The following is a 14,915-nucleotide window of genomic DNA, read 5'->3' as shown; positions in this document are numbered from 1 at the left end:
CGTAGGACGAGCATTGAAGCCCGTTACTTAGTCAAAGGTTTACCTGTTTTCGTTATTTGTTGTTTGATAATGAATTACCATTAGTCATCTGCGTATAAAAGTGCACAGTGATCGAGTAGGTTTTACAACTTTTATGTGCTTTAAGCTTAATTTATTGTTTGCTCTACACCTTTAAAATTTTTTATTGCACATAGAAAAGTAATATATAGAGTACTACCTGCGCACTACCTGGAAGATTATCGAATGTATCTGACATCCCATCAAACAAACATAAAACAGGTGTAAACTAAACATGCCTGGGATTCAGACTTTAATTTTCGTCACACTTGTTCTTGAACTTTTTGGTCATACTTTCAGTGACTCGTGATCACCGTTTTGTTAATATATGACATGCTAAATGCATGTACGCATAACACCTGTATAATTAAAAGATTACGTTCGGAAACCGAAAATTAAGAACTTTCTTTCAAGTCTCTAATTAATCAACAATTTGTTTGATGTTTTTTATGCCCCCGTAATGGAAGATTCGAGAGTACATAATGTATGTCCTGTCCGTCTGTGTGTCTGTCTGTTTTTCCACAGAAGCATGAAGCTTGCTCATATTTTTTGATTGGCTGGAGCTTGGCTTTCATATTCCACAAGTGTATTTCTTTTGACAAGACCTCCCTTTGAGTACCAACACATTTGACCTCTTAATCTTGAAGTTTGACCCACTTTTGCAAATATGTTTCAAACTTTAGCCTTGGACATAACTTTGAAACAGTTCAAACTAGGGCTTTCATATTTCATAAATGCATTCATGTGATAAAACTTTTCTACTTGCATAAATATTTTTTGACCTTGACCTTAAGAGTTTGACCCACTTTTTAAAAAAAACTTTTACTTTGGCCATCAATTATGAACATTTACTTGAAGTAATAGGACTATCTTATTTCATAGATGTACTTCTTTTGACAATAAGACCTTCTTTCAGATACCAACAATTTTGACCTTTTGACCTTGACCTAGCAGTTTGACCCACTGTAAAATAAAACTTGAACCTTGGCAATAGCATTTGAATTGTTGGTGCTTATCTGGGCTTTCAATTTTCATGAGCATATTTACTGTCAAAAGTCCTTTCTTTGGGTAACAACATATTTGTTGTTTTTTTATTAACCTTGGAGTTTGATTTGCATTTGAGAAACTTTATTCTTTACAAAAAGCAGGCCTTATGGGGCATCAGTATTTCACAAATACACATGTACATTAATGACAATATGGTTGATTTGACAGGACACATGTCACATGACTAAAAAGACATATAACGTCATAATCTGTTATGATATACAAGTTAAACGTTGTTAGAATCAACAGTTATTGTGTAATTTTATTCTAAATTCTAAAATTGTTTTTAAAACATTTAGTTTTAGAAATTATTATCAATAAAATTTTTAAAGATCTTCCCATCATTTAGACATTGTGAAGTTGTCCAATACACATTTGTTTCTCTTTACCCTGCAGTCTGACGTCAGTGACGTCATAGACGTAGTACGTGTTTGAATTCTCGGTGCAGCGAGATCAAGTACACACACCCGTCATGATCAGTTTTATTTCATAATAAACAGGTCACAGTCAATGTATCGTGATAAATTCTGAAGCAGATTTTGTTTAATTAATATTTTTTCGTGTTTAGTAACAGATATTCTCTCTATTTAGATAATTTTGAATGTTTATGTTTTCGTGTGACGTAACAATTAATTTCCCGCACTCGGAAAATACAAATGTGAAGCGTTTTTATCATGCTTACGTCTAATTCAACGATGTCCTGTGCGATATTGAGGTAAGCTTCACCCTGTGATATTTATGCAGTAAATAATTACGATGAAGGACTGACATTAAATCGTAAATTTAGAAATATTTATTGACAGAAATTTTTCCAAATGAGGTTTTTGTCGTTGAAGCTGCCTTGAAAAATGCAAAAATTATCCCACCCAAATACTACATAAAACAAAAACAATTGCTTTCCGATAATTTAAGCACTATGAATATTCTGAAATATTTGAGTATATAGTGTTATCTATCATATTTATCGTTTGAGCGTAAAAAATCGCATTATGGACTCTGTTATGGGCCCGTAAACACGAAGTATCTAAACTCCATAAAAACTCTAAATAGGGTGGTATTTGTGGGACGATATCTTTTAAATAAGTCAAGAAATCCCATGACAGGACCGTTTTAAAAATGTTAAGTATATATTAAATTAGTAATAAAAAAAAAATACGAAAAAAATTCATTGACAGGATTTTTTTTTCAGGCAAAGGTCCTGTTCCTCCTTAAGGACAATCTTAATATTTTCTCATCAAGATACCATACATTTCTTTAAAGAAGAGTTCAGATTAATGTTTGGTTTTATTTTTTGGTCAATTTTTTTTTCATGTTGAGGCAAATTTATATGCATTTATTATTTATGTAAACAGAAAAATGCTACAACCAAAATTAAAATATTGCACATATTCATTTATATATGTGACTATAAACAAGAACTGAAAAAACTCTCTTATTCTATAATAGTTACAAATATGAGAAAATGTAACCAGTGAATTATGATAACAAATTGTAACAGAAACAACAGATCTTAGAAGTATAACAGTAATTCAACAAGAAAATCTATTAAAAAAAGAAAGAACATTGTATGAAAATGAAGACTTCATAAATTTAAAATCCTATAAAATGTTAAATGACGTCAATATATTACTGTGTTTTGCTAAAACATTATGCGAAAAAAAGGTTTTGATATATATATTTTCTGCATGTGTTAGAAACAGCACAGACCTGCATTATTTTCATTGTAAAATACCAGTGCAATAATTCTATTATGCCATAACAATTAATTCAAAAACATTGTAAGAGAATTGTAAGGATTGTAAGGATGAAAAATAATGTCCTAATCAAACTTTACTCTATTTACTCGTAATTAACATAAAAATCAGACTAGATATGCTGACCCTGAATAAAACATTTGTTTAAGTGAAGACTAATACTATTAATGCCCTGGATATTTATCATTATAGCATATCAGGTGTCCAATTTTTTATTTTTAAAAGTACTGTTTAATAAAGATAACTTAATTATTATTCAAAGACCAAACATCAACATAAAGGTTTGGTCTGCAATAGAAAGTATTGGAATGCTTTCATTGAGTATATAAATATCACAAAAAGATTATTATATAAAGCAGAAAAATGAATGACACTGTAAAAGGTAAAAAAAAAAAATGTGCAATTACCGTAATATCAAGATTTACTGTGTGTATCTCTTTGAAACATTATAAGATTAAAAAAATATCAAAATTTTATAATATGTTTAAGTAGATCTTATAAGTAGTCATAAAGCATCATAAGAAAATTCAGTGTCATATAACTTAAGAATCTACATGTAGTTTAATTGTGAAAAGAAAAACATGAATTTATAAAAGAAAAATGCTTGTTTTGAAGATCATAATGACACAATTTTTTTTCAATATGTTACTTAATGTGATAAAAGTTTAACATTAAAAATAAATGACATTGTAGAAATTTGGTGCATGTTGAAAGAAATATTTTTTTAATATAAATCATCCAGTGTTCATCAGGCACATTTGACTTGTTCAGGTATAGGCATGAAGTAATACATACAAAGAATGACAATATATATGATAACCAATGCCGAACCTGAAAAGAAAAAGAAAAAGATTTGTAAATATATATAAACAAATTCAAGTTTGAAAACTTTGTTACTAAAATGAGATTCATGAATATCCCCAACACAACCAAAATATTATTTAATGATAATATTCATACAATCATACAAAGCCATACCCCCCCACCCACCCCCACCCCCACACACACATACAGTATGCTTGCCTATAAGCCAGAATTTGGGAGGTAAATTGAGGCCCAAAACTGTTATAATCTCTTGTCTCTTGTTCTCACAGGACAATATACGAATGGACTCTACCCTCCTTCCCACACACAAAAAAACAAACAAACAAAAATTTTCAGAAACACAATTCTTACCTTGAAAGTAATCACTTTTACCATCTTGGAATGTATAATTAATGACAACCACAGAAAAAATCACCGCATACAAATGTACATCATTGAATACCATGACCAGGTTAAAGGGCTGCAAATCAAAGAAAAATTACAATCTAAAATTCTCTCTGTCAAAATATTCTTCAGAAAGTTTAAAAAACATATTTTGGGAATTCATATCATACAAATGTTTTTTTTTTTCAACACTTACATAGATCAAAGAATTTTTTACATTTTTTCTTTCAACAAACAATATATTACTCAGAAAGAAATATTTTGAGGATTTGTGTGACTGGCAGAATTTAATTTCCCTTTTATTAACACTTACATAAATCAGATCAATAAGGACCAATATTGGAACCTGTATCATACAAACTTGAATGGCTGTGTTGGTCCCAATCTCTATTCTGAAAACAACACAATGAATTTCGGATTTACGTCCATGAGATGTATAGTGAGATGCAAACAAATTTATTTCACTATATTTTTAAACATTTGATCTTTATTACACATATCTAAAACAAATAATACAAGAATATTTACCCTAGATTGACATTATTTTCAAATGAGAACTGTACACCATTTATAATCTCTGGAAGCTCTGTTACCATGGCAATGACTAAAATTCCAACAAAATACTGAAAAGAAAGGAAAAAAAATGAAGTTTATTCAAATAATTCACAATAAAATGTAAAGTAAACAATGTTTAAATAGAAATAGAAATGACCATAGTTTTTATTTCTGGGATCAAGACCTACCTCTGATATACCGGAAGACTTGAAGAAAGCCTTGATGTTGTCTGAGACTAACTCTGCACAAAATGCAATCAGTGTGGCTGAACACAGCAAAATGGTCAGACTCTTTAACCTTGACCACATGGGAACACTATGTTCATGACCTGTTAAAGGGATTTTTTTCTAATATTACATTTAAATTAAAGAAAGTAACCTTTAAATGTCTAGAAATGTAGCAAGAAATATTTTTAAGAATCAATTAAAAAAATCTGATATGTTCATTCAACTATTCTGTGTGTTTTAAATTCAGCTTGAAACAATTGAATGTATGCTCATAAGAAAGTTGCATGTTGTGTGCTCCCCCCTCTCTCTCCCCTCTTCATCTTTAATTTCCCTCTCTCCCTCTTTTTCTCTCTCTCCCTCTTTCTCTCCTTCTCCCTCTCTTTTGCCCTCTCTCCCCTTCCTCTCACTCCTTCTCTTTATCTCTCTCTCTCACCTTCATGATTTGCTTCCTCTAGACTCCTCATATAAGTAGCATTGATCTGAGCAGCATGTGTCTTCAGGGAGAAGATCATACCCACTATGTAGGCAATAGGTAGCAGTATAGCACTGGCATAGACTAGAGGTCTAATGTGGTCATTGAAAAGAGACATATCCCCATCTAGGCCACTCTGTAAAAGAAGATGAACACCTGCAGCCTTAACTTTAGAGACAAAAAAGACACAGAATACACTATATCTATTGCAATAAGATTCCAAAGATACATGTGATAGTATATCACTGTGCTTTTGTGAAACACAAGAAAAAGATTTTTATTTTTTCTGCCTATTTGTGGAACAAAAATTCACATTTTTAAAAATCCTTTAATTTAAGAAGAGGCTTTCATAGAATTTTTTCTTCTAGCTGTTTTGAGCTTTCTGAATTGGTTAGGGATAATGACTGAAAAACTTGCCCAAAATGAACTTTAATAACACTATTTTGCTTTCTCACCAGATCACTATGACACTGTGTACAGTGCATGTAGTAACTCTGGCTGTAGTTCCCTGGTATTGTGGAGTTGTACAGGAAGTTCTCACACTTCTGACATTCCAGATCACCAAACATTCGGGCAAACAGAGTGGGAGCAAACACACCTGTAAAGGAGAACAACATAGACAGTATACTCACAAAGACAGAGGAAATCAAATCATGACATTATTTATTACTATTAATAAAAGTTTATAGCATTTAAATATGATGGCAATTCTTTGAAAAAATTTCTGCAACTCTCCAACTCCAACTTCTAGAAATACACATTCAAGTGAATTATTGTGCTATGGCAAAATGGTAAAAGGGTAAATCAATAATTTGAAAAATCAAATGACAAAAAAGGAAAGAAGCGACATAAATCAGCAAAACAGAAGGAAGAGGATTGTGAAGAATGGGATATAAATGTACGTAAGCTGTAAAGCATTTACCTGACACAGCCACAAAAAGCAGGAGGGAGGAAATCCCAGCTGAGGCGTGGTTAAATCTCTGGGAGTGAAACTTCAACCCTCCCACAATCATACACAGACCCTGTGATTAGGGGGGAAAGAGACAGTGTTAACCATTTTCTCCATGAGATATGGATTCTGATAGCAAATTCTGTTGGTAATAAGGTGTGCAATCTACACTAATTTTGGAATTAGAGAACAAAAGTTTTAGCAAGTAATTAAAATATACTCACTGGTATAAGAAGAATGCTGCCAATTATTGTTCCTGAAGAAAAAGAAAACATCATAAATAAGTAAATATCATGAACTATGAGGTTCATGACTCCCTAGGAAAGGAGATAATTTTCATTAAAATATCATTTTATGTTTATTATCCCTTAATGAAAGGTTATCCAGTTAAAAGGCTTAAAATAACCTTTGGTGAATATAATGTTTTAGTGTAACATGAATTAACTTGGTACATGTATTCAGTTTTTTTCTTTTGCAAGTGACCTTGAACTTGCAAGAATGACCTTGGTTAAGATCAGTTCTTACCTCATATTACATGTAATATTGTGATAAGTTTTAAGTCTCTTATGTTCTCCATTACAAGATGTATGATCAGGATAGGAATTAAACTTTTTTAAGTACATGACCTTGAATTTAACGGAATAAATGATATTGGTTTAAGGTCAAATCACATCTTCAGGTCATAAGCAATCTATGAAGTAAGAACTTCAAATGTTTCTCCATATAGAATATTGTTCTGCCGGTAAGTGGCCTTGCCTGAATGACCTTGGGTCAAATTCCAGACACCTCCCCCCCCCCCTCCCGATCATTAACATACTTTGTAGTAAGTATGAGCTTTATGTATCAAAATTTATCACCATGACACATGACATTTTCCCTTACCTGCCAAGTTTGACTTGACCAGCTCTACATAACATGCACTGCCTGACTTGTTTCCCTTGTTAAGCACCACCACAGATAATATCATTTCCACCACGGTACCACATGTGGCGTTCAGCACCGCACCAACCGCATAACTACTCTGAGCAGATATACTGAAAAGAATATTCAAGAAAATTAAATATAGAGCAACATTCATTTATCATGTTAACTTTACTTGATGCATATACAAGTATTGATTACAAAAAAACTTTTAGAGAGAAATCAGGCTTTATACCATATTATAGCCATTCCAATGTAGTAAGTCAGTGGTACAATTGCCATAATGCCTAGAACCACTTTCTGAAATGAGAAATACATGATACTTGAAATAAAAATCAAGTGCTTAAATCTAAAACATATTAAATTCATAATCTCAGAAAATACAACTCACCGTCACACCAGAATAATACTTATTTTCATGATCTGAATATCCCAATACCAGAGAGAGGATGACAAAAAATAAAAGATCTAGCATTAATTAAGGAAAATTAAACTTGTTTTGCTTGTGAAGTATTTAAGTGTACTGTCCTTATTAATTTTAAATAAGTGTAAAGAGTTAAATAGCTCTATGGAAGCTTTAAATTAACTTTTTAAATGGTCAATATCACACATTTCAAGTCGCTTCTGTAAAGGATACTGACAAAGATGATATTCATTCCATCAACAGTATATTTATAATAATACAGGTTCACTGCATTGTGGGTATACATTAGAATCTCTCCCTTCTTCTTCTTTTTTCTTGTGTCCTATAAAATCAAGACAAAATAAAAAGACATATTTTTTTTTTACTATTTTTCTCATTGACAAAGAGAGTTCTTACATAGCTTATGTGTATGAGTTTAAGTATGTTTCCTTGGGAGTGTTCGATTTTCTGGCTGCATATATTTTTGAACATTAACCGACTACTCTGGTGAGCTTCTTTTTGCTTTCTATTTCTCCAATTCAGACATCTCGTGATTGAAGTTTTAATATCTTTTACAAATATTTAATACATGTACATTTAAAAATTCTTTCCCTCCTTTTACAAATTCCCACTGGAACCAAACATAACAGTACTCACCAGGTCCATGACAAATGAGTCTCCAGTCCTCACCTCACCCGGAGGGAGGTACAGAATCTGTCTCACAGTTCTCCAATGGATCTGAAACATGACCCAAAAAATCACTAATTAAACATTTTACTCAGTCAACCTATTTTTTCTTTCTTTGTATAGTGTGATAAAATCTGCAGCTTTAGCACATCATTTAAAGAATATTTAGATCTTTGATATCTGACTGTGATATCCTGTATAATGTTGTACATGTATGTACATATAAAAGATAAGTATAAGATTTACCTTAGCCATTCCAATACTGATGACCAATAACCAAGTAACACACATAACTACCACATGTGTAAGGACAATTAATGGCAGTCCAAGAATCAGCCAAACATATGACTGACCATGACTCTGTAAAAAAACATATATTGTAAAATACATTTAAAAATGTGCATGTACTTGCTTCCACACATGTATGTTTACCGATACTACTTAGTATCTACAAGCTGTTTTATGTCATTGTTTAAAATATGCCAGTGGAATATTGTCTAGTTTCAATGTGTTTTGCAAAAATGGTACAGAATTTTTCATTTTAAGATGTTTCTGGATCTCTTTGTCCAGCTGTCAGTCAGGAGTCATATGTTCTCTTTGCATATGTTCAAACACATCTCTATATATTTGTTTAAAATGTTGGAAAAGTTTTTTTTTTCTGTACCGCTGTTTGTAATATTTTTACATGGTCTTACCCAGAAACCCTCACAGGGATATATATCATTGTCAGTTAATGCATTCATAGAGTCCTTCAATAGAGGGGTGTTTTCAGTATCCTGGGCATTAGTGCTGCTGACTTTAGAAGATGATGGGGAACTGTCATCTTTTACCTGAAGAGAAAGTTTTTAAAAAATCATTAAATATATAGGTCTTCTTTAAATACAAACAAAGCTGATATATATCTCACATAAATAAAGTCCAACTCACCACATAGACAAATTTACCAAATGGCCAGAAAAAATAATCTGCCATTCTAAAGCAGAAGTGAGCTGAAAGAAAAATTCATAGTAATCCCTTAACTGCAATGTTTTTTTTTATATAAAATACATTGATATTGTTTCAGTGCCTACATAAGACTTTAAAAATGTTAAATGATTATTAAAAAGAAAACAGGATTTATCTCCCTTGAATTCTTACCATATTCTTTACCAATGACTGTAATATACATTAAACCTCCCACGAAACAATAGACCAGCGCAATCCACCAACCAAACAAAACCGCATAAAGGATGTTCCAAAATCCAACTGTGGACACTGAAAAAAATAGGGATACTTGTATTTGTAAGAGCATCAAAAGTTCCACTCACATATATTTTCATATTTAACTTCAAATTATTGAATCTTCAGATATCATAAAAAAATTTTACTCAGCCCCATCAACATAGAGATAGTTACATTTAACTGTACCTGTTAGTTCGAGATGGTTACATTTCACTGTACCTGTTAGTTTGAGATGGTTACATTTGACTCCACCTGTTAGTTTGAGATGGTTACATTTGACTGTACCTGTTAGTTTTAGATGGTTACATTTAACTGCACCTGTTAGTTTGAGATGGTTACATTTGACTGTACCTGTTAGTTTGAGATGGATACATTTGACTGTACCTGTTAGTTTGAGATGGTTACATTTAACTGCACCTGTTAGTTTGAGATGGTTACATTTGACTGTACCTGTTAGTTTGAGATGGTTACATTTGACTGTACCTGTTAGTTTGAGATAATTACATTTGACTGTACCTGTTAGTTTGAGATGGTTACATTTAACTGCACCTGTTAGTTTGAGATAATTACATTTGACTGTACCTGTTAGTTTTAGATGGTTACATTTGACTGTACCTGTTAGTTTGAGATGGTTACATTTAACTGCACCTGTTAGTTTGAGGTAGTTAGATTTGACTGTACCTGTTAGTTTGAGATGGTTACATTTAACTGCACCTGTTAGTTTGAGGTAGTTAGATTTGAATGTACCTGTTAGTTTGAGATGGTTACATTTGACTGTACCTGTTAGTTTGAGATGGTTACATTTGACTGTACCTGTTAGTTTGAGATGGTTACATTTGACTGTACCTGTTAGTTCTTTGACTTCACTGACATCAGCATATAAAGTCTGTACAATCTCTGATCGATTTGACAAGGGTCTCCTTGTCACATGACTCTTCCATTTTTTAAACCCAAACTACAACATGATAAATGATATAGTGTCACCATGATGATAAAATTAACAAAAGAAGTTTTAAAAGATTCTATGAATCTGAAGTGTATAAATTAATTATCACTGAATTTCTTGGTGAAACACACATTTCATTTTTACATTACAGATTAGAGAATGTTTTTTAGGCTACCGCTACTTTTCCATGGTATAAGTTCACTTATTGTCAGGAATAAATTAAGGAAAATACCACCAAAAGTGACTTTGAATAAACCTTTAGATGCCCTAACATGAATCTAAACTATCTGATGTTGCTTTCATATAAATGACTAATCATGGCACTGCTGTACTTTAGAAGAAAATTTATCATTTTTTTTTCTCCCTTTATATTTAAATTACAACCTCCGTATGTGCCTTCACCTGACTTAATTCCTGGAGTCATAATTTGACTAATAACACAAATCTCTGTTTCCTGAGTCTACTTCCGTATATTAATCATGGCTTAACTGTGCTTGAGAAAATTTTTATTTATAGATTTTGATTTCTTATAATTAAGGATCCCCCCTAAGGTCATGTTTGAGCCATTTGGAATCTATATTACCTCAGAAATCTTTCATTAAATTTCTTTTCTGACTTTGGGAAGAAAATATCTTAAGTCATATTCCTATACAGATTGATGGAAAGACAAATGGATGATCAGAAATGCTCATTTGAGTTTTCTGCATAGGTAAGCTAAAAATTTACAATTTTCATTGCCAATTAACTGATAAAAATTGCATGCAGCTATGTATATAGTGTCCATAGCAAAAAACCACATGATCGAGGTCATACAAACCAGATAATTTTGATGAATTTTCTGAGCTTCAACATCATTCTCTGATTTGGTGAATCCCCTTGTCTCTTCATTTTCCTCATGGGACCCAGTGTCTGAACCGTCAACTTTCAGAGAGCAGCTCAGCCTCTTGTATGGACCACTGTCATCATCCTTAAATGCACTCCGGATCTTGTTTGCCCCTGACTCAGAGTTTGTGTCTCCAACAAGGGAACCATTTAGTGAATTATTGTAAGAATCCACTGATACTGGCACATTTGGTGATGAGACCTATTAAAAATAGTACACAACAAATTAAGAAATTCTTCTTTCATCTGAAAGTGTTGAAACTCCAAAGTGAAATCTTGTCCAAGTACAGATGAAAATATACTTCTTTTGACATATTTTTTCATGAGAATATTAAATATCTTTAGAAATCTTTATAATATGCTGCAATATATACGTACGTAATCCATATCCGGTGGCCAAACTGAATTAAGTCCAAAGGGTGCAAATTAAAAGAATCTTACATATTAATCAATTCTGAGAAAAATATTCAGCATTGCTTCTGGAATTAACGGGGATTAATCAAACAATCAAACAGCCACGTAACAGACAAATGAACGTGAAACACAGTCACGTGAAAAAGGCCTATTCCCATTTCTCGACCCTGAACTGTCTTCAACATGTCTTGTGATGCAGCCCATGCATTTTCGTGTACCGGCCTTGTTTACTCGAAATGCTATTGTTGCAAGGAACGATAAGCCAATATAAAACTTTTATTTCAGACCTTTTTTCTGCACATGACAGAGTCAGATTCTCCAAACATTCAATTTATCGACAAGCACGAAAAACGTTGATATTTGTTTGTTTATATTTTTAGCGGAAGTCATGTGACCTACTTGAGAAAACACTCATGCATGGAGTGGTGATTTCCGGAGATATATCCATGGGATCTTTGTCATAGATACTTATGCCTTTTAGGCCTTTTATTTATTTTTTTTAAATAAGTTTTAAAGAGACAGCATCTATTTTGATAAAAAGATTCCCATATATATGTGATGCGGAGTTGATTTTTTGAAATTAAAGCTTTTAAGAATATTTTTACGGTTTACATATTCAAGGATACCATAGGAACTTAAATTGTGACCTTGAGATTATTTTAAACAAAATTTAGTAAGATACGAGCTAATATGAAAGAAATCTAAAATAATTTGTGGAAATGTCCCCGCAAGGAACCAATAAATACACATGTATGATGTTTTATAAATACTAGACAGTATAATATTTCTTCCACTTCAGTTTGGAGAAACAGAAAATATTAATTTAAAATCATATGGAAGGAACACAAATGTAAATTCCCTTGCTTCCAGGTCGGTTTATATATGAATCTAAGTAAACTTAAAACTGCCTCTTACCTTGCTCTGAGCAAATGATACCAATTTATAATGCGTCTTTGTGGGACTTGTAAATATATTATCCATCATTTGATGTATACTCTCTGTAATATATCGGTATATTAAAAAAATGTAATGAAACATAAATTAATACACATATTTTATAATCAAAAACAGAGTAGTTAAATTTATAACATTTACTAACCTTTTCAGTTAGCTTTGGTCGGTTTATGAGTCGTTGATTTGGAACTTTCAATCATTATCGTAACATCGTTACAATGGGAATAGAAATATTGATTACATTTTCGAGACCTTGAGATTACGCATGTACCCGGGCGTGTGACGCTCATACCGGTGAACCATCACACCAAACCAAACGTAAAACTAAAAGAAGCCTTTTCGACGGTGAGAAAAAAAAACAGTTGTTGAAACGATAGCTGTAAAATATGAAATAATGTAACTATGTAACAAAAATTACATCATCAGATTGTGGTAGTGGGGGATAATTTAAGAGACACTGGCGTCGGAAGCAAATTGAAAGTGGGGGAAGTGTAGAAAAAAAAGAATAATGTGTCCATTCTCCAAACAAGAAATCCTATTTCATGTGTGTAGGGGGCGGGGGGGGGGGGTCGAACTTCTTTCAATTTTTTTCTTTACAAACACTACCACTTCTTTTTGATCTAAACTGCGACCTCTCTGTTGAAAGGGGAAAGGGGGGGCTAAACATACGCTCCAATGTTCAATAATATGTCTATCTTTGCCAAAAGGTGGGGGGATAACCCCACCCCTACCGGAGTGGGGGGTGGGGTCCAAAGCCCCCGGTTCCGACGCCTATGACTGAGAAATTTAGTGCAAAGGAAAGGGAAAGAGGGCATTGTTGTTGTTAGAAAGAGTGTTTCATATGATAACAATTAAGAAGTCATTACAAATGATTGGTCAAAATTAAGAACACACACTTTTGAATGCACCCGTAATCGAAGATTCGGGGTTTATTCCCGGTAGTTTTTGTCCTGTCCGTCAGTCAATCAGTCTGTTTATCTGTTTGTCCGGAAAAAAACTTCAACTCTTCCCATTACTTTTGAGTGGTGGGGCTATGGCTATCATCTTTCATATACATTTCACAGGCGTATTAATTCGGGTTCATTAGTTCGTGATAAGACTTTGCACCACAGAAAGAGTTAATAGAAAATGTTAATGATGTTAAATATGATTTCTGGGAAATCTTCAAATTTATTTTTTGCACACAACGTTGTATTTGTTAGAACACCGTACGTCGACCAGTCCTCTCCATGTATAATAGTAATACGCGCAGTGTTCATTACTGCCACTATTTGTGGGCTCTCCTCTGGCCCATTTCAGATATCGTGGCGGTCTGGCCTCTGATACGGAAATGAAGTGTCCTTCTTGTTGAAGATCACTGATTCCAATCCAGACTCCAGCATAACCTGCAAAGAAATTACTGGATGATGAAGTCATATCTCAATAAAAATACTTATATTAATTTTACGTAATTATAATTTCTGAAAGACATTTTTTTAAAATTGTGTCGGGGGATTGCTAAAATAGTTACCTGTACTTAGAAATACCGTTTTGTTTGTGTTTGTTACAGTTCAGAAACTTATGAATCAAAAGAGAATATATATATCAGTGCATGTATATGTATAAATACCTCTGAGTCGACATTGTAAATCAATCCATTTCTCCTCCAAAGGATTGTGAAATTCCAGCACATCAGCGCCAGCTTTGCGACATGCTGTCTGCATGTAAACAGAACAAATAAAACTCACTTGGTTAGTGTTAGAGTTAAAGTCAAATTAAATTTAAGAAGAAAAAAAGAACATTAATTTTCATTTTAGTTTGTTGTTCTCCTTATCACAAATTCATTATATCATCCGTTTCTCCTTGAAAATTTATAAGTCCAATGCTCACAAGGTCTTTGAAATCTAGTGATGTTTTAGATAGGCAATCAGATATAATGGTACACTATAAGTAGTATAAGGGGCCTAGATGGGGGGTTCAACTGAGTGCACTTTTGGGGCTGTGTGGGATAGGGGGTTCAACTGAGTGCAGCCCCTGGGGGAGGATAGCCGGTTCAACTGAGTGCAGCCCCTGGGGGGATAGGTGGGTCAATAGAGTACAGCCCCTGGAGGGGATAGCCGGTTCAATTCAGTACATATAATCCCCCCCTAAATACGGGGGTGTGTTTACACTGTGTTTACATTACACTATACGCTGCTGCTACTACCATTCATAACGCTGCTACTACGATTTTGGCAA

The 14,915-nt window shown here is 33.0% G+C and overlaps 2 protein-coding genes across 2 annotated transcripts; both read right to left on the bottom strand.

Annotated features, from left to right (window-relative positions):
- Positions 1-3,334: 3,334 nt before the first annotated feature.
- LOC134280473 (uncharacterized) lies at positions 3,335-12,279 on the bottom strand. The gene is made up of 21 exons (XM_062762881.1): positions 11,709-12,279; positions 11,266-11,532; positions 10,349-10,457; positions 9,419-9,535; positions 9,209-9,270; positions 8,977-9,111; positions 8,528-8,641; positions 8,252-8,332; positions 7,829-7,937; positions 7,583-7,659; positions 7,427-7,491; positions 7,153-7,304; positions 6,495-6,526; positions 6,244-6,343; positions 5,777-5,919; positions 5,283-5,457; positions 4,811-4,950; positions 4,596-4,690; positions 4,381-4,459; positions 4,035-4,143; positions 3,335-3,689 (listed from the first exon to the last, which is right to left on the bottom strand). The coding sequence occupies exons 1-21, from the start codon at positions 11,715-11,717 to the stop codon at positions 3,607-3,609; spliced, it is 2,253 nt and encodes a 750-aa protein (XP_062618865.1). The 5' UTR covers positions 11,718-12,279; the 3' UTR covers positions 3,335-3,606.
- Positions 12,280-13,729: 1,450 nt separating this feature from the next.
- On the bottom strand, positions 13,730-14,395 carry LOC134280475 (C-type lectin mannose-binding isoform-like; the record flags this gene model as incomplete). Its single annotated transcript, XM_062762883.1, has 2 exons — positions 13,730-14,083; positions 14,308-14,395. Coding segments are annotated over 2 exons (303 nt in total), but the record flags the coding sequence as incomplete, so codon positions are not given.
- Between the last annotated feature and the right edge of the window lie 520 nt (positions 14,396-14,915).

Source organism: Saccostrea cucullata, unplaced genomic scaffold, assembly GCF_032062105.1.
Source record: "Saccostrea cucullata isolate Sc308-1 unplaced genomic scaffold, CSIRO_AGI_Scuc_v1 ctg6056, whole genome shotgun sequence".
In the NCBI taxonomy this organism is placed as follows: Eukaryota; Metazoa; Mollusca; class Bivalvia; order Ostreida; family Ostreidae; genus Saccostrea; species Saccostrea cuccullata.
This window is presented reverse-complemented; position numbering and strand designations above follow the sequence as displayed.